At 40.5% G+C, this 24,441-nt stretch overlaps 1 protein-coding gene and 1 long non-coding RNA gene across 3 annotated transcripts in view; both read left to right on the top strand.

Moving 5' to 3' along the window:
- LOC110975954 (uncharacterized) overlaps positions 1 to 12,996 on the top strand; it is a 39,831-nt gene extending 26,835 nt beyond the window's left edge. For both annotated transcript variants that reach the window (XM_087133350.1, XM_087133351.1), the window contains 13 exons: positions 1,778 to 2,011; positions 3,663 to 3,902; positions 4,227 to 4,413; positions 5,221 to 5,518; positions 5,930 to 6,093; positions 6,223 to 6,369; positions 6,711 to 6,779; positions 7,245 to 7,313; positions 7,917 to 7,968; positions 8,206 to 8,350; positions 8,945 to 9,082; positions 9,569 to 9,730; positions 10,130 to 12,996. In XM_087133350.1, the coding sequence (XP_086989476.1) occupies positions 1,778 to 2,011; positions 3,663 to 3,902; positions 4,227 to 4,413; positions 5,221 to 5,518; positions 5,930 to 6,093; positions 6,223 to 6,369; positions 6,711 to 6,779; positions 7,245 to 7,313; positions 7,917 to 7,968; positions 8,206 to 8,350; positions 8,945 to 9,082; positions 9,569 to 9,730; positions 10,130 to 10,269 (2,045 nt within the window). In that variant the 3' untranslated portion in view covers positions 10,270 to 12,996. The remainder of the gene's footprint in view (positions 1 to 1,777; positions 2,012 to 3,662; positions 3,903 to 4,226; positions 4,414 to 5,220; positions 5,519 to 5,929; positions 6,094 to 6,222; positions 6,370 to 6,710; positions 6,780 to 7,244; positions 7,314 to 7,916; positions 7,969 to 8,205; positions 8,351 to 8,944; positions 9,083 to 9,568; positions 9,731 to 10,129) is intronic.
- Positions 12,997 to 14,270: 1,274 nt separating this feature from the next.
- Positions 14,271 to 23,070, top strand: LOC110975928 (uncharacterized). Its single transcript, XR_002597779.2, has 3 exons — positions 14,271 to 14,410; positions 17,934 to 18,017; positions 18,792 to 23,070. It is a non-coding gene; the product is annotated as an uncharacterized LOC110975928 (long non-coding RNA).
- The last annotated feature ends 1,371 nt before the right edge of the window (positions 23,071 to 24,441 follow it).

The following is a 24,441-nucleotide window of genomic DNA, read 5'->3' on the forward strand; positions in this document are numbered from 1 at the left end:
TGCACAATCAAGAGAGGGGGCTTTGCTTCCTAGCAACAAGTTTACCTCGGGTTGGTGATATGAGAAAAGTTCATGTGATACAATTGAATATTATTTCTATTTGGAGTAAATTGGTGAATGCATTGTGTGCCTTGTAAAATACATCATGGGGATATTTGGTAGTTTGAGACGTGCGTACCAATGTACAGTATCTACGTGTATGTACTAATGGACTAACTCTGTATAAATAATGATTGTCTGTCAAGTTTAACAATGGTTTAACAATATAAAGGTCCTTTCATAAGTAAAGAAGTCTTTGTTTCATTCAGCATGTAAAAATCAATGTGCTGTTAAATTTATTTGTAATAAATACCTGAATTTGCGTACAAATAGTTTCATGTTGGTCGTCATCATATGTTCATATCTGCCCCCTTTTTTCAACATGCATGACCACGGCATGACTAACCTCAGTCAATTCCATTTTTTCAAATTGCATGTTTCAAAGGTTCTTTTTGTGATCCTCGAAAGTCCATATACTCAGATGAAAACTTAATAAATTTGATATCTTTTTGCCCACAAAGTAAGTATATATTCTTTGTCCAAAACTATGATTAGAATTTGTCATTTCTGCCATTGTGAATTTCTCTCTGGTTCTTCTGGGCTTGTGATCTATTCTGTCTAGAATCCTGCAACTGATTCTCCAGATTCCTTCTCTGGACGGCTCAATTTCTTTTTCACTGGCGCTTCACCTCTGCACTTGGCAACCATTCTGCACTTCCTCTGCACTAGCTCAGCCTTCCCTAAGCACAGTCATTTAAATGCTGTAAGCATTTCATATGTGATTTTAACAGGTGGGACTCACAACAGTCTGAACCAACATTGAAAAAAAAGGAGAAAAAAGTCAACAGTGCACTTAATCTGTGTCCAAATCAACTGGCTACGGCTTGGTATAATGCATGCATCTATGGGAAGTGGCAGTAGCCACTAGGCAGTGGCTTTCATAGGCTCATGCATTGTTTCTAGTCACAGCCATATCTTTTAGACACAATTACTGTCACTTTGACAGATAACTGGCATCGTTTTTATCATGCTGTTAGGTGGGTTCCCCTTATATGAAACACCAAATATTTGTACACATTCCGTTGAAAATTGGTCACGCAACTCTATGCCATTCTCTTGCACACACCAGGGCATGCATGTAGCTGCCTTTTTCTAGATCTTGGCTTAGTCTCTGTCTTCGTCTTTCATCTCAATTTGACATTTGGTACTGGAATCTAATGAAAATACTCCACATTGTGGCCGAAAATTTACCAGTCTGATGTGATTCTACAAAAAAGGGAGTGGTATTAAACTTAGGGTCTCAAACCTGGACTGTTACATTCACGAAATTAAAGCCCAAAGATTAAGATGGAGATCGGAGAAGGCCAAGATGTGGTCAACCGCTTTTTTGTCCATCCTCACTTGGCTGCATAATGGCATGTGCTGTTTTTGCATGAACTCGTTCCTAAAACAAAACTGTTTTCCCTCTCATAGACTGTGCCATTCGGTTGAATGAAAGAAAACTCTGCAAATGGATTTGCAAATACAAATTTGGTATGGAATCCTGAACCACCACCAGCTTTGTCAAGAAAGATGCATGCAAACTGGCCAAGTTTTAGTTTTTAGGAAGTTTACAAGGAAAACTACCATAATATGACACTTTCACACATTTAGAGTGATTCATTATAGAGAACTTGAATTTCATCAAACTGAGTCCCACATTTTGACACAATTTCCAATGTACTTTCTTGCGGGTCAGCTCCGGAAGAGGTTTTGAACCGTCATTTTCTAGCTGTCACCCGCAACCACATACATCGACCCAAGTCAGCCAACCCAAGACTGTATGACACAGGCAGAGAAGGGCAGAACCACAATCAAGAAAGGGGGAGGCCTGCCTCAGCAAGAGAAGAAGGTGTGCCTTCAGTGTTCACCATCAAAATAGATCAGTTGGGCAATGAACAATCTTCAAGAGCACTTTGTACTGTTCCAATAGGTAAGTTTTCTATGGAATACAGATTTTGGTTGGACAGAAAGGAAATCTGCCAACATTTTGCCACAACAAACAACCTTGCAACACTTTGGTCGAGTTTGGGTGGCCTGTTCTTGACGCGGGTTTTGTGTTCTTTTGCTCGAACGGCGGGAACATGACCCAAGAACACTGTTCACTGAACAGGATCACACACCACCTGCTCATCAGGATTTTACATGAACACACAGAAAAACTTGTGAGATTTGGTATTTGAACACCTCGCATTGATACAGCTAACAAACCCGGAGACAATGGAAAGTGTCGCAATATTAACATTAATAATTTCCATGACAGAAATGATTTTTTTTTAATGGAAAAGAAGTTAGCCCAGTTATCCGACATTATCTCTCAAAGAATGCACAAGGACGCTGCCATGTTGCATGTTGCTTGCCACAAATAACTACCAGTGATAATAACCGGTTGTATGTTCTCGGTGTTTGAGTGGCCGACCCATGAACAACAAATCAAGCTGTTTGTGACCACACAAGAACAAGCCGCTTGAACTCAGCCTTCAAGTCTATCTACATGAACAGTGACAAAAGTTGATGAACAACTCATCAGGATGGATTGTGCAAACAAGATTAAACAACAGTAGACTGGGTAACCAGTCCTGATTGTGGTGGATTTCTGTGATTCAAATCAGCAGATCAAACACTGCAAGTATCATGCACAGGCTGACAATGAGGGAACAGGTATCAGTTGGGTGCAGTGGTCAGTTTCCATATTGATAAGAAGTGGTCAACAGTGTTATGTGATCCGCATGTTGCTATTTGTTGTGGACAGTGCTAGATACAGTGGAACAGTGCTTTAGTCATGTCAAATATTCTTGGTTAAGTTACAAATTCACCAAGTGTCATGGCCCGTGAGTATTCTGTGTGGACTGTCTTTCCTCCAAGGCCACTAATTAAAAGAGGTTTGTCTTTAATGTTGGTTACTATAGTTATTACCTGCAAAAAGGAAAAGGGCTAAAGTTTCAGGAGTAAAGTTATGACAGTTACACTGGTTATCCTGATAAACAATTTATTAGCATGAGACTTTCGTAGTTATATGTACATGTAATTAGTTTTCTTGATTGACTTCTTTATTTGGCAATAAAATTGTTGTTATATTGTAACAAAATGTAATGTCTTTTCATAATGTTTGAAAAGACATCAAAGCAAATCAAACATGAAATGGGTAATGAAGTACATGTAGTTTCTAATTGGCCTTTCATCGACAGAACTTCAACACCGGTTATTATTGAGGTTCCCTTCAAATTTTTAACAAGCCTGTCATTCCTTGTGTGAACCAGAGAGCAAAAGCTGTGACCACAGCACAGGCAGTTAAGACTTTTTGTGGACTTGCCCAGGTCAACACAGTGCCCTCCCCCCGATAAACAGTTTTAGAGGCATTTTACCAGCTTAAAATGATGTTCATAGTGCAAGACAAAAGGAGTATTTTCCCCCTATTTTCTTAAATATATAAAAATAAAGCAATGTTCACTGTGAGCCTGTCCGAGGCTCATGTGTTGATGTGTGAGTGTGAACCATGACTAGCTGGGACACGTCATTGCATATTGGCCCAATATCTTTTTTACAAAGTCCATAAGCATTAGTTTGTGCTTTGTCTTGAGCAGCTTACATGGCCCTGAGCGACGAGCACCGAAACCAACTCCAGCAGCGCACACTACCCCTGGTGGACCAGCAGAGACCCCACTACAGGAACCAGCACACCATGTCCCCAGTGGTCACAAAGAAACCCCTCACTCCAAGGGCTAAGAACAGTCCACGTGTGTCACCCAGGGGTAGTGATGGGAGTGGATCCCCTGCCCCAAGTGTGGATTTGTCACTGGCAGGTACCAGGGAAAACTCTACATGTGAGTAGACTTTTTCTCTCATAGTTGTTGCAAGATGGAAACAGTGATTGGTGATCGTTCTTTTGGCCACACCACACAAGTTTCACCGTAAGTGTATGTTTATGCAGAATTGGCAGATTGTTCTCACAAGTCTTTTTTGAATTGGCACAAAAAATGTTTGTGTGGTTACCCATCCTCTTGTGAAAAGTGGTCAAATTTAAAGGCTGCTTTCTTTTATAAGGACAGCAAATCTTTACATTGGGAATGAAACAATTGAGCATATTCATTTATTTAATATTCTCTCAAATCTGAACCATCCTTGCCTACTTTTGTGAATCTTTCCAGATTCTCCCATGGGTAGCCGCAGTGGTAGCCCCATGACAGCAGTTCTCCACACCCACCTGGACAACCTTGAAGAGTCTGGTCGCCTGGAGGCCATGATGCCCAACCTCTTGCAACAGATGAGGAGCCACAGCCAACCATCTCTGTCTGAGGATGGGCCTCCCGAACCCCCAGCATCTATCGATGGGAGGTAGCTGCAAAGTTTAACCTTCAAAGAACTCTCCTACCCTGATCATCCGTCCCCCTCTCAAAAGAGTGAAATTTTACCCCTTCAGATCTTAAACATGCAGTGGCAGATTGAAACTTAGTCTGTATATGTACTGAAGTGCATGACACAGGGATATTTAACATCAAATATGGGATGGTAGATCAAGGTTACAAAGGAGGGTGGGACAGGCTGGCCTCAGTTAGAGTCAAGTACTTTCTAAGACTTTGTAATTGCCAAGTATCAAACTTTTTGTTTTGAATACAGCAAGAGAAACATTGACAGTAGACTGCCAATGAATTCAGAGTTAGAAGAAAAAGTAAACTTTGGACTTGAATCCTAAACATATTTTATAGTAAATGTACTCAAAGAGTACTTTTGGTGAATCTTTTGCTAAAAAAACTTAGTTCAAACAAGATTTTGATTGTCAAAAATATCTGTTGTTTCTTGGAAGCATTTACCTTGCATGGTCTGTTTGATTTAGCTTTATCCACTCCACATATTTATAATATGTTGCAGTAAACCCAGTACTCAGGATGAAAGTACTCGAGTACAGCTCTGAATTGGACCAAAAGGGGAGAGTAGAAAGAACAGCAAATTGAATAAATGGAAAGGCATGAAAGGTCCAACTAGAATGTGGGTAATGAAGAGGGGAATGATGAAGTAGTGTTGAGATGAGGGAGAAAGAAGGTATAACCAGATGAATCATCTGATGAACATTTTGAAGACCAACTGAAAACCAAGCTGACAGCTAGTTAACATGAAATATATTTATTTCTTTTTTTAAACCAGCTGGAGCGACGTACAAATCGGAACCAGCCCCAGACACCACCAACTTGCTCCACCCCAGATTGAGATCCAGCGGCCCAGCTCGGCTCCCCCGTCACGGACCGACTCCTCCCCCAGCCCCATCAACTCCTCCCGTCCCTCCTCGGCCCGACTCAGCAGGAGGCCTCGGAGTTCCACGGAAAAAGCGCCTGTTCTGGGTGGGGCGTCACACCCCAGCAGACAAAGGTCGGTCTCGGTTGCAGGGCTGGGCAAAGAATGGAAAGGTCGACCATTGCCAGTGTTTGGTGGATCAAAACCTGTGGTACGTGCTGAGTTATATTCCTAAAGTGTTGAGTCCTCTTATTTCAGTGTAATTGTTCAAATTAGCCAATGGGATCTAGGTTAATGCTTATAAGTCCATAAAGCAGGAGTCGAAATTTCATACAGAACTTGAAAAGTGTCTAAAACCAGTTGGAAGTATTATCGGGCAGTTTAAAACACAACCCACATAACAGGCTTTCAACTATAAACCGAAGTGTGCTGTCTGAAATAATGTATGAATTTTAGCAAGTTTTATTTGTAATGGCAATAAATATCTCACTAATGTTTATGGAAAGAAACCTTTAATAGTTTTGATAACTCTAACCTCAGGCACAGTTAAATCTACAGTTGTATATCGTACCCATATAGTGCAGTTTGTTCTGAAAACTCGTTTGTAACTGGTTTCCTTTAGGAGGAGGAGGAGAAAGCAATGCAGCTTGCCCAAGAGGCTAAGTCTTCCGTTAACATCAGGGAGTTGTTCAGCGGCTCAGCAGCCAAGGAGTACCGCAAGGAACTGGAGAGGCAGGAACAAGAACGATGGGAAAAACAGCGCCGAGATTCCAAGCAACTCAACAGGTACATCATGACATTGCTAACCTGAAAGTGGGCTCAGGTGTTCTGAATTCCATTGAATTCCAAATAACTGAAACATGACCATTAATCTCTGTCTAATAAACTCCTTTTGTCTGGGTTCTTGTATTCCAGATTTTACAAGGAGCACATGATGAGGCAAGAGGTTGCCTTGGTTCAGCGGCCAGACATCATGGATCGTGGCTGGGCTCGAGAGTATTTGTCTGATAAGATGCTTAAAGACAGGATGAGGCAGGAGAAATGGAATGAGCAAATGAGGCAGTAAGTACATGAAGAAAAGATTTGATTAAAAACACCATTGACACAGGCAGGTTGGCTGTTGAAACCCAAAGAGGTGTTTGGCTTAGAGAAAGATTCAGATACATTTGAGTTGTATATTTTTGTGATAGTAATTGTGATTGTAGTACTTGTCTCTATAAGAACTGACAAAATGCTGTTTGGCATTTTGTTTATTAGAATTGCCTCATCAATTTCGTATGTTTTTAATTATTGTACTAATCTTTGTTGAATTTTTTTAACTTTCTAAAGATTGGTGGATTGAACATCTCCTCTCGTGCTCTTCTGTTTAAGCGTTAATGTACTTGTTTCATTTATTCCCTCAGACAAGCACTTCAGAATAAGAAGGCTTTAAGTCTTCTCAAAAGAATTGGACCAAGTGTGGATATCTGGGAGTAAGTATGCCAACAGATATACTTCCTCATTTAAAGATGAAAGCGTGCTTACAATTTGCTATTCTCTGCAGTGCACCAAAAAAGTTGTTCTCTTTTTAAATTTCTTCTTTTTTCTTTGCCAGAGTACTTATGTGTCTTTTATTAACAGGTGCCACTTAAAAAACAAAATTTTCAAGCCTTGGCAAGGGCAACTTCATGAAAACATATTACACTAATATCTTTTGTGTTTGCATTAGGCAGTCAGATATATGTAGATGAATCTAGATCTTAAACTATAACAAAATGGCACCTGATGATATCAACGACCACAACAATGAAAAGGTGATTTTAATGGAGAATGTTGGCTTGTACTGCCGGTCTCAAACAGGAACTAAAGAAGGAAAATTATTGCCCAGTTTTACATTCCGACCTATTTTGATTTTTGTGTCCAAATTGTTATTTAGTTTTGTTTGTTATATTTACCAGACTGTTCCATGGAGGAAAGAGGGGTGTCACTAAAGCACAAATGAAGAAAGCAGCTGTTACCATTCAGAAGTACGTGCTTTGTTAGAGTGAAATTGTGCTATTTCATTTGAGTTGGCAAATGCTGTGAAGGATGCATCTTTGTCATATTTGAACAAAAACAGACATGTAAATGCTAATTGTCTTCATCCGGTGTGAGAGTAAAACCTTGAATGTGCAGATGACCGGCGCCACTTCCGTCCAAAAACTTTGCAGTAGAGTATCAAAACAGACCCGTAACACTTGCAGTAGGGCCTATATTCAGTGTACAGGGGCACAAATTCAGGTCTCTCCCAGATATAGGCAGTTGCATTTTTACAAAATATGTCCTAAATGTTTGCATGCTTTTCATAAGGGTTTTTTGTTGTGTTCATATGTTGTGTGCATGTTTTATGTAAGTAATGCATTTTGACATGGCGTGTGATAGATCCTGTGTGAAAGGCTGTGTATGCATAAGGCCGGTACAGAAAAAACCTGATTTTGCTCATTCATATTGTGCAAGTGATTTTTGTCTACATTCACACAGTATATCAGGGTAAGTTGTTGAAAAATGTTACCTGAGTGCACCTTACAAGCATAATGCTAAAGTTTCAAAGGGAGGTTTTGAAAGCAGTTGGACCTTTTGTCTTTGTGTAGATATGTAAGAGGCTGGGTTGTGAGGACCATGCTAGAGAAAGTCAAGCAAAAAGTGAGTATTGCTATATTTGTTTCCACTCCAGTTCTGTGGTTTGTTTGTTGAAATGTTGAAAGCAGTTCTGTACATTTCTTTTTCACATTTTGGCTGGTTTGTTGATAAACACAGCAGAAATTTGAAGAGACTAATAAACTCTTTTTATTTTGCTGTTTGAATGTAAAGTAACCGTGAAGATTCAGTTTGGCTCAGGATAAAGATGAAACTGAAATCTCGTTTTTCTTGTTCTCTTAGTCTCGAGTCCATGCAGGTTCCTTCAGAGCCTTTGTGAAGTACTATGCACAGCTGATGAAGCGCATTGCCCGCTGGCATGGCGTCAAGAAACCAAACATCCATCTGGACCTGTGGCAGATGGACGAGTTCATGGATCGAAAACGATGTAAGTCTTCTTTCAATCCTCCCTGAATTGAAGCACACCCTCACCGGCAAAAGAAAGACAGTTTTCCAACTGGGTTCTTGCAGGAGTTTGGCATATATGCAAAGACCATACATTCCAGTATCAACTTGTTGCATGTACTCAGCGTGCCCCGTGTCAAAGTGCATAATCTTGCGCCTATGCCGTGAGTTCGTTTGTTCCTGCTCGGAACCATTTTATCAACTGGCACTACAGATGCGTGCACAACCAGGGTTTTGTTTGCCTGTTGCTAAGGACAATGGTCGCCCATTTCTGTAGATTCAGTTTTAGAATTATTGAAAGATATAAGTTGATTTGAAAATTTTCTTGTTACATTCTGCCTCCCTTCACCCCCTTGGCTATGCTGCCACATGAATGCACCAGCGAATAGGCCTGAGAGACACTGAAAATGTGCAAATTTCCACGTAACAATACTGTACAAGGTTGTAGTGCCATGTGACCTCCTGCCATGATCTGCAGCCATTGTTAGGAGTGCTTCACCCTCCTGCATTGCCCATCCATCAGTGATGTATGGTTGCTGTGGTCTTGAGAATCAATGTAATTTGTCGCCTTCTCCAGACTACGAGTATGTCTTTGCGAAGAGAGCACATCCCAATGACTTCATCACCATCCGGGATCTGGAAGGGTTCTTCAAGGAGTGTGACCACTATCCATCCAAGAGGGAGATCTTCAATGCCATATCTGGTGCTACCAAGAGTGAGTTAAATTCTTCCACGATCATGTCCATCCCCAGAAGGGGGAGTCCAGAGAGGCTTGGCCCCCCTAGCGAGCTGCTGACTCTCCCCCCTTTCCTCATTTGTAAAAAAGCATAAGCATCAAGAATATCTATTGTTCTTGTTATATGCATACCTAGCTGGTACCGTGGCCCCCCAATGCCCAAAGCTGGCAGTGGAGCTGTATACATTCTGTCCCTGTCAGATGAGCTGGCTACCAGAAGTCGACAGCATTACTGCGGTGGTAAAATACAAGTCGTGACATGCATCAAATAGGAAACTGCGACTTGCTGAAACGCATGCAATGCATGCAACTCTAATGCCTAAGAAAGTGTGCAACTGAACTCCCGTCTGTGATAAAAGTGAGCTGTGGCTCACTTCGAATGCATTTTATGTGATTCTTTAGACAAAATTGTAGGTGTTGAACTCTGTAGGTGTTTATTAGAATGGTTTATTTTGTATATTGAAGAGGATGCTGAGAAACTGGATGCCAAACTCAATGAGAAAGAAGTGACCGAGGTGGCTTTCATGATCTACGTGCCTCAAGGAAGCAGCCTGAAAACGAAAGACACCAGGAAGTCAACGTGGCTGAACCCACTGGTTGACGGCAAGGAAGCCAAGAAACTCATGGGTTGGTGTTCATTAGAATATTCATCAATGGGATTTGTTAGGGCTGTGCATTCATAGGTGGTTTGCAAAGTTGATATCCTAAATTATTGAGATGTCCACCATGCTATTAAAGGAAAAAGAGCACACTACATAGTTTTTTGTTGCAGTATTTTCTCTCGTGCCAAGTGGTACTGAGCACTTATAATGAAATAAGTTTAACCTTATCCCCCGAGGATGTGTGTGAAATCATATTGAAATCAGAGGATTAAGGACTGTCATGAATAACAACCATGTGGAATCCCAACACAATGTACATAATTCAGGTCTCAGAAGTACGTACAGATTTTAAAATTTTATTTGAGCCTAAGATTTGGCACTCTTGTGGTCACTGATTGATATCTTCTTGTGGTTGTTCACACAGGGAGTGACGAGGTGGAGAAGGCCGAGTATGCCAAGTCGCTTCAGGTGGTCTTTGCCGCCTTCCAGGAGAGGCAGGAGAAAGAGGCGGCGGCCAAGAAGAGAGAGAAGAAGCAACAGGAGGAAGCAGGCCCAGCCAGTTAGCAGGCTGATGCTGCATAGTTGTATGGCCTAGAGTTGTGAAAAAGCACTAGCTTGGGGGCTTTTTTCATGCCGATAGGCTGAAGTTCATTCATGCAAGACCTGTTTAGGTTGCTGCTTGGTTGACTCAACGGTATGGGATGTTGCACAAATTTACATAGGCTTTTTCAACAGAATGTGCACAAAACTTTAGTCTGTTGTCTTAGAGCCTCATAGGAACAGTAGATGATACTTTATGGACCAATTGTGAAAGCTAGAGTACAGAAGGGAACACAGATCTGAAATATTAGTCCCGAAAGCTGTTTTGCAGGGAACAAACAACCAATTTGACTTGAATGAGTGGAAACCCTCACTAATTTCGTGTGGGCACAAGTCACAAGGTTGGGCAATTGGTATTCATATGTCAAGGTCATTTGGGATAATAACACATACTGACATCGCACCACCTGTATCAATTATCCCAAATGACCGGTGATGCACTTCATTGTGTGCATGAACTGTTGGGATAAAAGAACCAGTGCACTGTGAACACAGGCCACCTGTTAGAGCTGTTAGCGGTGTGTTGGACTTGAAAAACACATCTGGATAGAAACTGTACCGCAATGTTCCCCTGTCATGATTTTTATGTTTCACTCAAGTTCATGCAGTTGATCGCACTAGCAGTGTTTACACAGTAACACGATCTCTCAGTGACCATTTAAAGTTAGTCATCATTCCGGACCTTCCTGTACCTTTGCCTGTGCTCAGTGCATATGTACCGATAACAATGAGCAAGTTAGGTCAAGAAAAACTGTTCATTGTGTGGTTAGTTTGTGACATTGTACCCTAATTTACAAAGGGAAGCATTTCTTGTTGAGCAGGTATTAAATGTTATCAAAGCAGTTCATGGTCCAGTCTCCTTGCTGTAACATTTTAATGTGACCAACCTCTAGACTGTCCTAAACAGTCAGCTTGACTAGTCCAACCGCCGTTGACTAAGGTGTGTTTGATTATAGTGAAACCAAACTGGTGTCCATGGAACTTGCTTAAGAGAGTTGTACTGTGGTCAGTCAATTGTATGCTTAACTGGCTCACTGCGGGACATTGTTAAACAGTCAGTCTCCTAAAAGTGATGGAAGCAGACACTTGCCACTGTAAACGTAAATGTCAACCGGCAACATTGGCAGAGATTCCGGGGAACTTTTAGGAGTGGGGAATTGCCGATGTAATCATCTCCCCCCTTTCAAGTCACCGACTTTATGTGCACCCCTAATTGAAGTGGGACCTTGGACCCTGTGCTATGTCATGCTCCACACAAGGATGACCTTTCAGAAATCATCCCCACCCCACATGTGACAAGAAATCTCCACCCGTGACTGGCGATAGTTATAACTTTACATAGTTTGGAAGAAGATAGCTTGACGATACTCTTTATTTTACCTTTAGTGCTTTTTGGTGATCCAGAGATACACATAATCAAAATTGAGTTTGTGGCCCTCTCCTGTCACTCTGGTAAGCTGCTCCAGAGAATAGCATGTGCCAGATGAATCTTCACAAATTGCTCAAGGCATGCTATCGCATCATTACCCCTGACACTCATATGCTCCTGTAATTTTTGCGTATCCTTTCAAATATAGCAATATTATTCAAAATCTGCTTTGAAAACTTCCTTCGGATGTACTTATATCATTTCTTTAATTAGCACTGTGGGACCTCACTACAATGAGCTTTCACGCTATTTTATTCACTTGATATAATTTTCATTGGGATAGTTGAAGTGTTGTGCTTTCAGTTGACTCGGATGCTTGCTCTTTCAGTGAATGTGCACATCAAACTTATGCTGATAAGTTGTGAGATTTTGTTTGTATAATTGAAGTAGAAGCTATATTTATATTAAATTTTCAATATTTTGAAATGAAAATGCTTCCTGTGAAGGCCATCTCCATTCAAGTTAATGTAATAATTTTTGCAAAGGTGGTAGTATGTAAAATAACTAAAACAATAAATTTTATATCAATAATTTTTCAATTGTCTTTCTTTTATTTTTATAAAAAATGTACGTCTGTTTCTGGAGTAAATAATTTTTTACACTAAGTTGAAATACATGAATTTTGATAAGGAAAAATTTCTTGTTTTTTTAAGAAACACTTGAGACTGGAAGAAGTCTAATTTTACAAATAAATTCACATTGGTTAGCCTTACAGGATATAAATGCCTTCATTTGTATGAAGCTCCTGAACGTTATTGTGCTCTGAAAAGAACCATAGTATGTTTTAAATGGTGAGATAGACACAAAATCATAATGATTGATTGACCTTTTTTCACCTCATTTCACTTTTTAGTTTGAACATATAAAAGAAATGCAAGTAACAGTGCTTTAATTTTTTCAAAGCCAGTTATATATTAATGAAGAAGAAATTGCAACAATATTCACTCCTCACATGTATAAAATGGAAGATTTTTAACTGCTGACCAATTGTACGGTCAGCAGTTTTTGCGCTGTAGAAAACTTTTTTTCTGAGATAACATCTTTGTAAATAGAAACCTTTAAGACATTCAGATTAATGTCATTGTAACACATATATTAGAAACAATATCAAAATATTATCTCCCCACTTATATTATTTTTGCAATATTCCCCATCATTTTAGAACTAAAGTATGAAATTTTATCTTGTAAAGAACCCAATCACTGTAATATGGAGGTCTGTGTGTGGGTTGAAACTAATTAAAATTGGACTTTGTCATATAATTTTTCCGTACGTGGATTGTGTTTAATTATGTTTAGATGCCATTATTTTCAGTTTTTCCGAGTCTTGCCTGGGATCCCCAAATTTATGCCCACTCTCAGTCTTCGTATAATTTTGCTGCTTAAAGAACCCAGTTTTGAGCCAGTATTTAACTGGAACAAAGAAAGGCAAAGGTGTCCAGTGACTTTTAAAGATGGGCTTTTTTATAATAATTGTTTGCTTATAAGAAGAAACTTGTCAAAGTTTCATTAACACTACCACTGTTACCAAGTCTTGACCAAGTAAATTGTTGTCAATTAATACTTTGTAAAATCAAAATGCAATTCAATATAGTACTTGTACTTTTTTAATGGAAGTACACGTGTAAAATCAGCCAATGAAACAGCCAACCTAAAACCAGCAATGAGCCTGTCAGCTCATAATTCCAAGTAATTTCTCGAAGTAGTCGACTCAGTTCGCTTGCCCCACTACAGGTCGTGTAGGCTACCAGTGAGTGTACAGCTGCCATAAAGCACGGTTTCAGGGGATGGAACATTTTTTTTTACGAAGGGTGGGGAAATTTGGGAAACTAAAAATTCCTTTGACCTTTTGTGACCTTTTCAGCAGGAGCGGTTCTAGAGCCAATTTTTTTTGGGGGGGAGCTAAACCCTTCGCAGATGACTTCACCTAATCTATTAAACATTTCGCAGCCTTTGATTATTAATTGGGGGGAGGGGTAGACAGGGGATTTGGTGGGGAGAGGCTGAACCCCCCTATAACCTCTTCCCCCCAGAACTGCTCCTGCATTTCAGTCATTTCTGTCGTTTTCTTGTATTACGTGCCATAATAAGGAGGCATCATAGAAATATTTCTGTAAATCCCGAATTTGGGCTTATAGGGGGTGGCTTCATTCAGAAATGTTCTTTCCATTGTTTATTTATCTAGTTTTATTTTTGTGCATTTTTGTATTTAAGTCATTTTTTATCTTGTGTTTTTCTTGTATTTGTTGACATTTTTATGGAGACCCTCTCGGCAGTGATTGAGTTCGCTTTTAGGCTATTCGTCAGGGGTGTAAGCAAATATCGTGCCTCTATGTTGAAATGTATCGGTTTTTGTATTTTGTGTTGGTTTTTGTACCCTGAGAAATAATAAATGAAATGAATGAATGAAAAACGCAGCTGGTAGCGTCCAACCGGGGCTAGCCCCCCCCCCAAAAAAAACACGTGAAAACGCGACATTCCCGCTTCATGCAGCGAGAATTGATTGTCACTGGTAAACATTGCATGTGTAGGGCGTATTCAGCTAGCTGTGGATACCAGTTATTTCAAAGTCACACGTGCCTCCAAATCCATTCAAAGTTGCCCAAAATCACGTCCTTAATATACGGTTAGGCCTGCGTTTAGGATTTGAAAAATCAATCTGCTGCTGCGACAGATGGTGAGTAAGTTTACATTTTTCATAATAATGTTAATATTATTTGGAATATTCTTTGCAGTTGTAAATAATGGGTCTAGAAATAGTAGCCCAGTTTCCGGACAAACGTTAGCCGTATTAACGAGTGAACCTTGCTGTACGGTACCACCATCAGTGCGCCCTTATAATAGGGTCGGTCGGAAATGAGAACCATAGAGTATAAAAAACATAATAGCCATCAGAAAGTGATGACATGTCCCAAAAAGTGAAATTAGCTAAGAAAACTCCAAAGCATTTACTTTGATTTAGAAAACACATGACATGTAGCCTACATTCAGGTAGGGAAGTGAGTGGAATGAGGTGGGGTTGGATTTATATCTACCACCTTGTATATGTCCGTTTAAAAAACTGTTTTTTACCTTTTGAAGATGTTTGAAATGATCCTTAAATTAGATGAATATAATTGGGAAGATTACCCTTTCTAACATGTTTCCATTGGTGATCAGTGTCTTTGAAAGACAAGAAACCATGTTGAACTTTCAGATCAAACTGTGATTGCTTCTGCTGATTGCTTCTGCTCATGCGCGTGGTCAGATACGTTACCACCATTCGACTTACACCAAAGTTGTTTTTGAAACAAAATCTGGGGAGGCTTTTATCTTGTCCGATTTTTTTGTGAGAATTTGATGGCGTTCGTGTAAAAAAATGGAAGGTACATTCTTCACTAAAGTGTTCAAGTTTGGACTAGGACTTTGCAAAATATCAGTTACAATGAATAAATATGAAATCTGCTCAAAATCATAAAGTTTATTAGCTCCAGAACATGGAACAAAACAGGACAGATTTTTAACTCTACCATATTTTGAACATACATTTTAAATACTTGAAGTTGAACCTTCTAAAACTGTTTTAACGACCTAACAGATACGTTACCACCATTCGACTTACACCAAAGTTGTTTTTGAAACAAAATCTGGGGAGGCTTAAGTCATTATGAATTTCAGAGCTACACAATGTAAAAGACAGACTTTAGATTTATGCCATATGTACAATATAATCCCCATTAAGTCTAGCCTGTGAGCAACTTCAAAGGGCATGTGCCTCAATTGTTAAGTCTTAAAATTTGATTCTACAAAATTGTTAGAAACCTCACATGAACACTCGATATAAGTGTACGAAAGGGTGATTTTCTGACGGGTGAAATATCGGTGATGTTTATATGCCGTTTTTAGGTTGTTGTGGCTAGACGCTTTATGCTTCCTAGAGAGTTTGTATTGGTGAATCTCTTTGTGGAGCTGTTGAAAACATGGCAGTTTTGGGGTATGAATGAGCAAGTTTGCCAAATGGATTCATGGGGAAATGAAAATGTTCAGATGATTAACCGGGATAGATTTGGAGAGCTTTTTTATTGCCCAATCGCACCAAACTTCATCCAAAGTCAATAAAGGATGCATTTAAGATCATAATTACAAACATTGGTGTTTTTTTTTTTACTTTTTCCCATTAACTGACGGGTAAATAATGTCCATTCGTGAACCAGAGTATAACAAAGATTAAGATTTCTATATGGATTACGGGAAAGGAGACTTGAAATTTCTTATCTAAGGTAGTCTGATCTCTTCTAAATTAACTTTCACATATTTTTTTACCTCTCTGGGATGGTTTGAATTGCGGTAGGGTGGTTAATTTCACTTAGTTCATTTGTAACTTCATCATAGTTTACCTATAGAGCTACATGTATAACTAGTACCATTGAGTTTCTTTTTGAAAGCTCTTTCCAATGCTACCGAATTTGTCATATTTGGAAAAAAAATTCCCAAATCACCATCCTTCCTAAGGCTAATGTAGGTTTTTTTCAGACAAGTCTCGTAGGTTTGTGCACAGAGGCATCAAGGGTTGTCCTTATATAGAACTCTCTCCAACAATTACTTCAGTCCCCCCCACCCAAGTGGTCTCCCAGACCATACTACATAATGGAGGGAGTTTTGTACCTAAAATTTTCACCTTTTAACCCTAACCCCCAAGGGTTGCTGGCCCTAACCTTCCCCATTCACACAAAGTTAAACACCCATATGGGACTTTGTGCACAGAGGCTGTTGGACTTTGTTTTTCTGAGGTATGCCAAACCCAATGCAAAAGCCAGCCGTTATGGGCCTACCAGACCTATCCCCACAGAATTAAACACTTTACTACTGTTTAATTCTGTGTGGTTGGGGAAGGTTAGGGTTAGAGGAGCCAATTTCAGGTCTGCACAGTTATCCTGTGTGTCCTTGTTTATCCATCTAGTGGGTTGAAAACAATTTGACACATCACCAAAAAGGGCAAAAACAGGAAAATAAACTCCGAAGTAACATTATTTCTTGTCAATGTTTTATTCAGACGTTATTCAGCCGCTCTACCAGTTCCCGCAGTGTGCACGCGCAACTTTTCCAAGCTGCGTACACCCGCATAAAGCACGCGCAATGTGATTATCAGTCGCGTAGCTGTAGTATGCATTGGTGACCATAGGCCTGTGTACCTGCAGGCAAGCTTACTGCGGGGAAGCTGAAATGCAGGATTTTTACACATCCAGGCCATTGTTGTAAGCCTTTGTATAATATGCCAACAGGTGGACTTTAAAAGACTGGCAAAAAGTTGTGCACAAAATTCGATAAAAGTTTGTGGGACTCTTGTCACTATCCAGCAAGGCTTTGGCAAATTTCTGTCACTTGTTTATAAGGTAGTGAACACCATTGGTTTTTTGTCGTAATTTCACTAGATTGGCTGATTATGGTGTGTAATATTCACTGTAGTTACGTTCCACTCACTTGTTTCATGTGTGAGTCAACTGCTTTGTGAAAACTTGAGAAAAACTGTACAGCATTTTCAACGCTTAAATCAAAGGTGTTGTAATTTATCTTGCGTAAAATCTGTGGATTACAGGGCGTTCGCAGTAAGCGAACAACATCCGTGGTGTCAGGGTGGGAAACAGGCATGACAGGTTCTCATTCCCTTAAAAAGGGACAGTTTTCAACGGCTAGGAGTGAATTTACCTCGACAATGTAGCATTGCGAATTCATGAAAAAACTTCATCCAGGAACGCAGTCAACTTGTGTCTGTGATACCGAAATGAGTAGGCCTATATGATGATGCTTGTGCACGCGTGATCATGCTTAACCCTAACCCCCTAGGGACCATTGAAATCCTGCATAACCTTGTTGGGTTCGGCATGGTTATAATGACTGCACTATCACTTCAGTTTATACGTCGATGAAAGTTTAAAAACTCCATTTTTAGTGGATTCACTAATAAATATAAACAAAGAAGAAATTATGTCTGGAAACATGGGGGATTTATCATACTTTTTGTTGACGAAAATCCCTTTCACCATTCTGCTCAGAACAGCCAACATATTGGATCATACCATATTGCTCTAGGGGTGATTTTGAATTGGCAAAGTTTTCGCAGGGATCTAGTGTTATGACGATGTTTCTTTTTTGATGAAACTTCTGCAGCTGAGTGGAAGAAAAACTAATTAAAATTTATTTTACGTTGTTTGCATTTGCAGTAACTGAACATGCTGATGAAGTTGGAGTTAACAGGGCCCCGATAAATCCACTGGGAAAAGAACTGCACTGTAAAGCGTCCCAAAGTAAGTGTAATGTAAACTACCTAGCGTGAATAACTTTTGTTTGGACAAACGTTATGGTGTGACTGATATATTTAAGATGTGCCCTGTAGTGGGACGCATGGCATGTCTCTGAGTGCGCTGAGATCCAGTGTGGTCTGATTACTCTTTAGAGCTCGTTTTCGCTGGGCTATGTTGGACCAAATTACAAAGCCAAAAAAAAGCTTCTTCCTGTGTCTTTAATTTTATGACCAACTTCATTCTCCCTTTAGCTCACAGGCAAGTGTATCAACCCCACCCTTCAAGCATTGCAATACACATCACCATGCCATTTCATTATTTTAGTGGCAGAGTGTAGACATTCGTGTTGTTCATTTGCTATTAATGCTTGAAACAATAAAGCATACATGTAGCTTATGTCCATGAAATATTCTACTGTAGCATGTTTATTGTACATACTCAGTCTGCAATTGCAAAGATAAGCTCTTTCAACCCTAATTTTGGAAGACATTAACTGGAAGTAGAAATATTTTGGGCGTCTTACATTTTTCTGAGAAATGGAACCGTACTTTTAACTCCAACGTATGAAGTACTGTAAGTGACTTGCAGTGTTCATTTTTTTTTTTTTGTTCTGTTTTGTGTGCATTCCGCACAAAACCCAACTCAGTTGGGATGTTAGTGCTCAGGAAAGAGGGATCTTTCTTGTGTGAACACAGGCAAGGTGTTAAAAATGAACCATGATATTTGTAAAGTTTTATGACCTGACTTAAAAGGAATTGTTTTTCCCAATGCCTACAGATTTCACCTAGCTGGAGTCAACTTGCAGAGAGGAGAGTTCCCAGTGGCAAGCTCATGAAACAAGGACGACGTGTGCTTCAACGTGTACAGCTGCAACATTAGCACCAACATTGGTCAAAGTCTGTTGCAGGACAGTTGCGCTTCTCATCGGTCTGCCAGCACACCTTACTTGCCACTATGAGTGGAAACATCCACACGGAATACACTGCACCAAGGAGAGCTGGGCCTAGACGTCAGATGTACATGTATGTACTGGCTCTACTGAACAATATCCGGTATACAGTATTCGGCTCTGGATCAAAGCTGCTTCGTGTATGCATTCGTCGCACAGCAGTTGGCCAGCATCTGAAGGATGAGCCGCACCATTGCAGTCCAGTTGCACTCCTGTCACACCGAGGGGAAACATGGCAGGACACCACCAGAATTTACCGCATCAGACGTGCATCAGTCACTCCTGAAGACTTGAGCCATCGAGTGTATTCCAGAGTTCTCATCATTTACAGCTCGAGTCCTCCACATGAACAGTGCACCAAGGAACCGATCCCCAAAGACTCAAGAAATCGCAGAACACCTTGCCATTCTAGATGTCATGTTATGTACCTGAAGGACATCGCTGGAATCACCACATGGGCACTGCACCTGCTAATTGACTCCTGAACAAGTTGAAGATTTGAGCAGTCCGCAGTATCTCACTCCTAAGGACAAGCCCTGTATTCGGATGCCTAAAATTTCTTTCCCAAGCTACCAACTGTCATCGAGTCCACATTACAAGACTGGTTCATTGAACGTGCAGCAAAATCGAAAGAGCCATCTTTCATATGTGCAGAATTCTATAAAATGTGACTTCTTATGTGTACATGTATGTTGTGCAGTGCTCATAGATTTGCTGAAATGAACCTGCATGTCCATTGTTCATGCCATACATCTGGAGTGTGTGGGAGACACTTACCGGTACAAGGTAGTAGTACTTGGCTGGTTTGAAAAGCTTGAGCCATCCAATACTTCTAGCATGAGACTGCTCACAGTATGCATGACACACCATCATGGAATCACTGAACCGCTGCAGGTGTCATTAGCCTATCACACCTGTTGACCTGTCATTATTCATCACTGATTTTGGTCCACTCAAGCCTGACATGAGTGTGACTGTTGAGGCGGTCCCCCTGTGGATTCACCGTGAACTTCTGTATGTAACGCCCTGTGGATCCTCTGTGAACTTCTGTATGTAACGCCGTGTGGATCCTCTGTGAACTTCTGTATGTAACGCCCTGTGGATCCTCTGTGAACTTCTGTATGTAACGCCCTGTGGATCCTCTTTGAACTTCTGTATGTAACGCCCTGTGGATCCTCTTTGAACTTCTGTATGTAACGCCCTGTGAATCCTCTTTGAACTTCTGTATGTAACGCCCTGTGGATCCTCAGTGGACTTCTGTATGTAACACCCTGTGGATCCTCTGTGAACTTCTGTATGTAACGCCCTGTGGATCCTCTGTGAACTTCTGTATGTAACGCCCTGTGGATCCTCTGTGAACTTCTGTAACGCCCTGTGGATCCTCTGTGGACTTCTGTATGTAACGCCCTGTGGATCCTCTGTGAACTTCTGTATGTAACGCCCTGTGGATCCTCTGTGGACTTCTGTATGTAACGCCCTGTGGATCCTCTGTGAACTTCTGTATGTAACGCCCTGTGGATCCTCTTTGAACTTCTGTATGTAACACCCTGTGGATCCTCTGTGAACTTCTATATGTAACGCCCTGTGGATCCTCTGTGAACTTCTGTATGTAACGCCCTGTGGATCCTCTTTGAACTTCTGTATGTAACGCCCTGTGGATCCTCTTTGAACTTCTGTATGTAACGCCCTGTGGATCCTCTGTGGACTTCTGTATGTAACGCCCTGTGGATCCTCTGTGAACTTCTATATGTAACGCCATTCATTGGACATCCTGTGACTTTCCTTGAAATGAGATATCCTGGCTGTCTTGGGCCAGGAGAGGTTGCCCGTCGTCGTGTTGATGACATCAGTAGAGGAACAATGAACTATGCACTCTGATGAACATTTGAACTCTGAACTGCTTTGATAAAGCATTTTGAATAATTTCAAGACGGACCCAGGCCTCACAGAATGAAATTTTGAAACAGAAATTTTATTGTCATGTTGCAGTGATAAAAACTTCAAATTTCTGAGTAGTGACATGGACAGTGTCCTAATCATAGACCTACTTCTTTGATGAGCAAAATCGAAAAACCATGGAATTGGGTTCTGAGTACATACGCGTACATGTCCAACATACATGTACTGTCATTCCACAACTCTCAAAGTACATATGCGGTTTGGTAAAACGGATAAAACGGAGACACATGTCAATTCCTAAGATTCCGTGAAATTGCAAAGTACGAGTACATGAAAATATCAGAAAGGATTTCTGTGAGGGCTGATGGTCTTAATGTATCATAAAGACCATTGAGCAATGCCTGTTGGGTGCTGGGTACTGGATTGGATTTTCTGGGTATACATGTACATGTATGCAGGTGTTTTTCACTATACTTGCAAAAAAACAGCAGAAATTATTTCATCTGATTGTGCACATAACATGAACATGTACATTTCCAAATTAAGGGCTGATGGGATGATTTGTGCCTCTTCTGCCCCAGTTGGCTCAATCAGTGAAGCGCTGTGTTCAAAGTGTTTTAAATTGCGCGATATTTCTGGTCTCAGTACTCGTCCCAGTGAAGGGCGTGATTTTTCCAAAGTTCCTCTGGAACCTCAGATCTATTTAACAAATGCAGTGGAACTTATTGCAATACACAAATGACCAGTCTTGTACCCAGCATTCTGAGTATAATCAGTACTGGCACACTAGTAGTTAAAAGCAATTCAAGAGATGCTGAAACCTCGCCTATGAATTGAACTTTTTTCTTATTATAAATATGAGAGTCTCGTCATCAATTCTTGCCTGGCAACCAATGTTTCTTGGGCTGCTTATTTCATTCATTAGAAAGTGGCACTAAAGGCAACTCTTTTAATTCTTCTTTAGGAATTTATTTTAATACAAGAAATGCTTTGCTGAGTAAAATTTAATTTGAGGCAAAATTTCTTTAATTATTGCACAACTTTGAAAAGTTCATCAAGTTGGCAGACTTCAGCAATTCACCACTTGTAAAGCCGCCTTCGGAATATGAAGTTATTCAAAAGATCAATTTGGCAATATTGAGTAAGTCCACATCCACACCTGTAAAGTAGGGGTACATGTAAAGCCATATTCAAGATATGAAGTGAATTGATGAATTGATCAAATTGGCAAATCTCAGCAAGTCCACATTACCACTTGTACAGTAAGGCCACGTTTGGAATCGGAAGTTTTTTAAATCCAGCCAAGTCTTGTCATCAATTTATGCCAGTACTGATTATACATCTTAAAGCCCATTTTAACTTCAGTTTATCAATTGTCCTTAACCAACAGGCACTCTCAAAATCTCTCGAAGCACCCTAGCGCATACAAGTCCCCCCTGGTGTGGGCTGCGTGTTCCCCGTCCGCAGGCACCGACAGGTTCCGGTGAGTTGCCCTGCTGCATAACTTGTGATCGGTTTGTTCAAGATGTGCTACAACTCTCGGATCATGAAATGCTGGGGTTGGCAGCAACGTGGTAAGGATCCCGTTAACTTTGATAATCAGTTTATCTTTCTACAAAGCGGATGCATGTATTCAGCACTCCTGGCATTGCAGGTAGGGAACGCTTCTTGCATCTACCGTGAAATTGCTCGCTTGGTATTGAAGAAGTTCCGTTACATAGCAGTTTTTGATCGAATTGAGTGGAGCATTTACGTGTGGATACTTTTTGTTGGTGTTCTCAGCTGATTTTGAATGTTTGCTGATATAAGGCAGTTTTCTTGGCCCGTTTGTAGGTAACATCCATTGCGTTAACTCCGAAACTTCCATGCCATTTGTTCTGTTGCCATGTTCCATATTCCGTTTCCGTGCAGTGTGTAGTCCGACAAAAAATTCTCCTCTGCTGACTGCCATTGAAAAGTCAAAAGTGTTAAGCTGCATCTAAATACACATACATGTACGCATATTGAATTACCTTTGGAAACTCGATAAGAAATTTGAGAAAGAAAACTAAAAGTGCTGCCACCTTCCAAACTATGAGGCACAAAAGTTTTAGTCACTATTACAAAAATTCAAAATTGCACCAGCAGTGTCTTGAAGTGTTTAAAAAGTGAGCTGATTCCTGAAACGTTCAAAAAATAAAACTTCAAATAATCTCTTGAAACTGCAAAGACCTTTGCTGACAAAATAAGCCGGATGACCTTTTCATTGTCTCAGTCTTTGGCCTTGTAATCATTACAAAAATTAATTCTGATGTGGTTCGTTGAAAAATGTTTGATCATTTGAAGCACACTGTCTGCAGGAGCCCACTCAGGCTGAGAAAAGAACACGGATCAAGCAAAGGGAACGCACAGGAGCCAAACTCATGAAATGGCACTGGAAAGTCCTGGTGTGCCAGAGAGGAAGACCCACGTTGCTGGATTGCTTGGTGGATGATGTACCCAGGCCATTCACTCTGATGGTGGGGGAAGGGGTCTGCACACTTGTTCCAAATGATTCATGGACTTGCAATCTTCAAAATGAGTAGAACTTTGGAAAAATCACAAAGAACAAAAGTGGAGTCTTTCATAGGATTCCACAACTCTGTGGCCCATGGACAAAGTGCTGTTTGTTGAAACAGAAAAAGAACTTGTTTTCCTGAATTTAGCAAATTTAAAATGACCATGTGAAGTTAGAAACTTTACATCAAATGTCTATGGTACATTTTGTCTGAAGAGGAAATTCACTGTTGGAAGTTTGTGAATTCCCAATACTGTGTGTAAAACAACCTTATGGCCTCCACCAGGAGAGACGAAAGTCTACATACATGTACTATACACAGATTCCAATTTCGTTGAGACATCAAGGGAAAATGGAATTAAAAAATGAGGCAAGAAGAAAGGGACAAGTGTGTTTCTCCCCTCCCTCAATGTGGAGTGAATGGCTCTGGGGATGAGGTGGCAAGCTGCCTGTTGGAATCCTTCACAGAAACTGTGGCATCGGACACGGGGCCCAGTCCTGTGAACAAGGTCCATGGTAAGTTTAATTGAAGTTTGTGGTATTAATTCATGCACTGTGTAGACATCCTCATGTGTTGCTTGATAAACCCAAGGTACATCTCATGGCTAGGAGTGGTACGCTGGCTGCATAGACAAACACAGTATTGCACAGATAGTCTTCAGTCTACGGCAATACCAGTACACTTGATCAAGGCATTGACAAGGCATGAAAACTGATACTGGAAAGTTAGCAAATAATTACCGACAGTGAAATCATGTGAGCAAGAATGTGGCAGCTATAACAGTGCTCATGTAGTTCAGTTACAAATTTTATTGATAAGTCGGTTGCGTAGTTTCTTGAGTGGTTGTGACCTGATTTGTCCTGAGAGCTGCTTAAGTTCTCAGACATCTAGAGGCCATCTGGTCTCCATTACTGCAAGTGCTGCTACATGTATGTCTGAAGCATTTTCAAGGTTGCCAGACACACAAGCCACATGTCAAAGATCCTATTGGCTGGAACTGTAGAATTGCAGTGGCCACAGTTTTGACTAATGTTCATTTTGT

Source organism: Acanthaster planci, linkage group LG02 (genome assembly GCF_054643075.1).
Source record: "Acanthaster planci isolate LZ-2023a linkage group LG02, COTS_SCS, whole genome shotgun sequence".
NCBI classification, from domain to species: domain Eukaryota; kingdom Metazoa; phylum Echinodermata; class Asteroidea; order Valvatida; family Acanthasteridae; genus Acanthaster; species Acanthaster planci.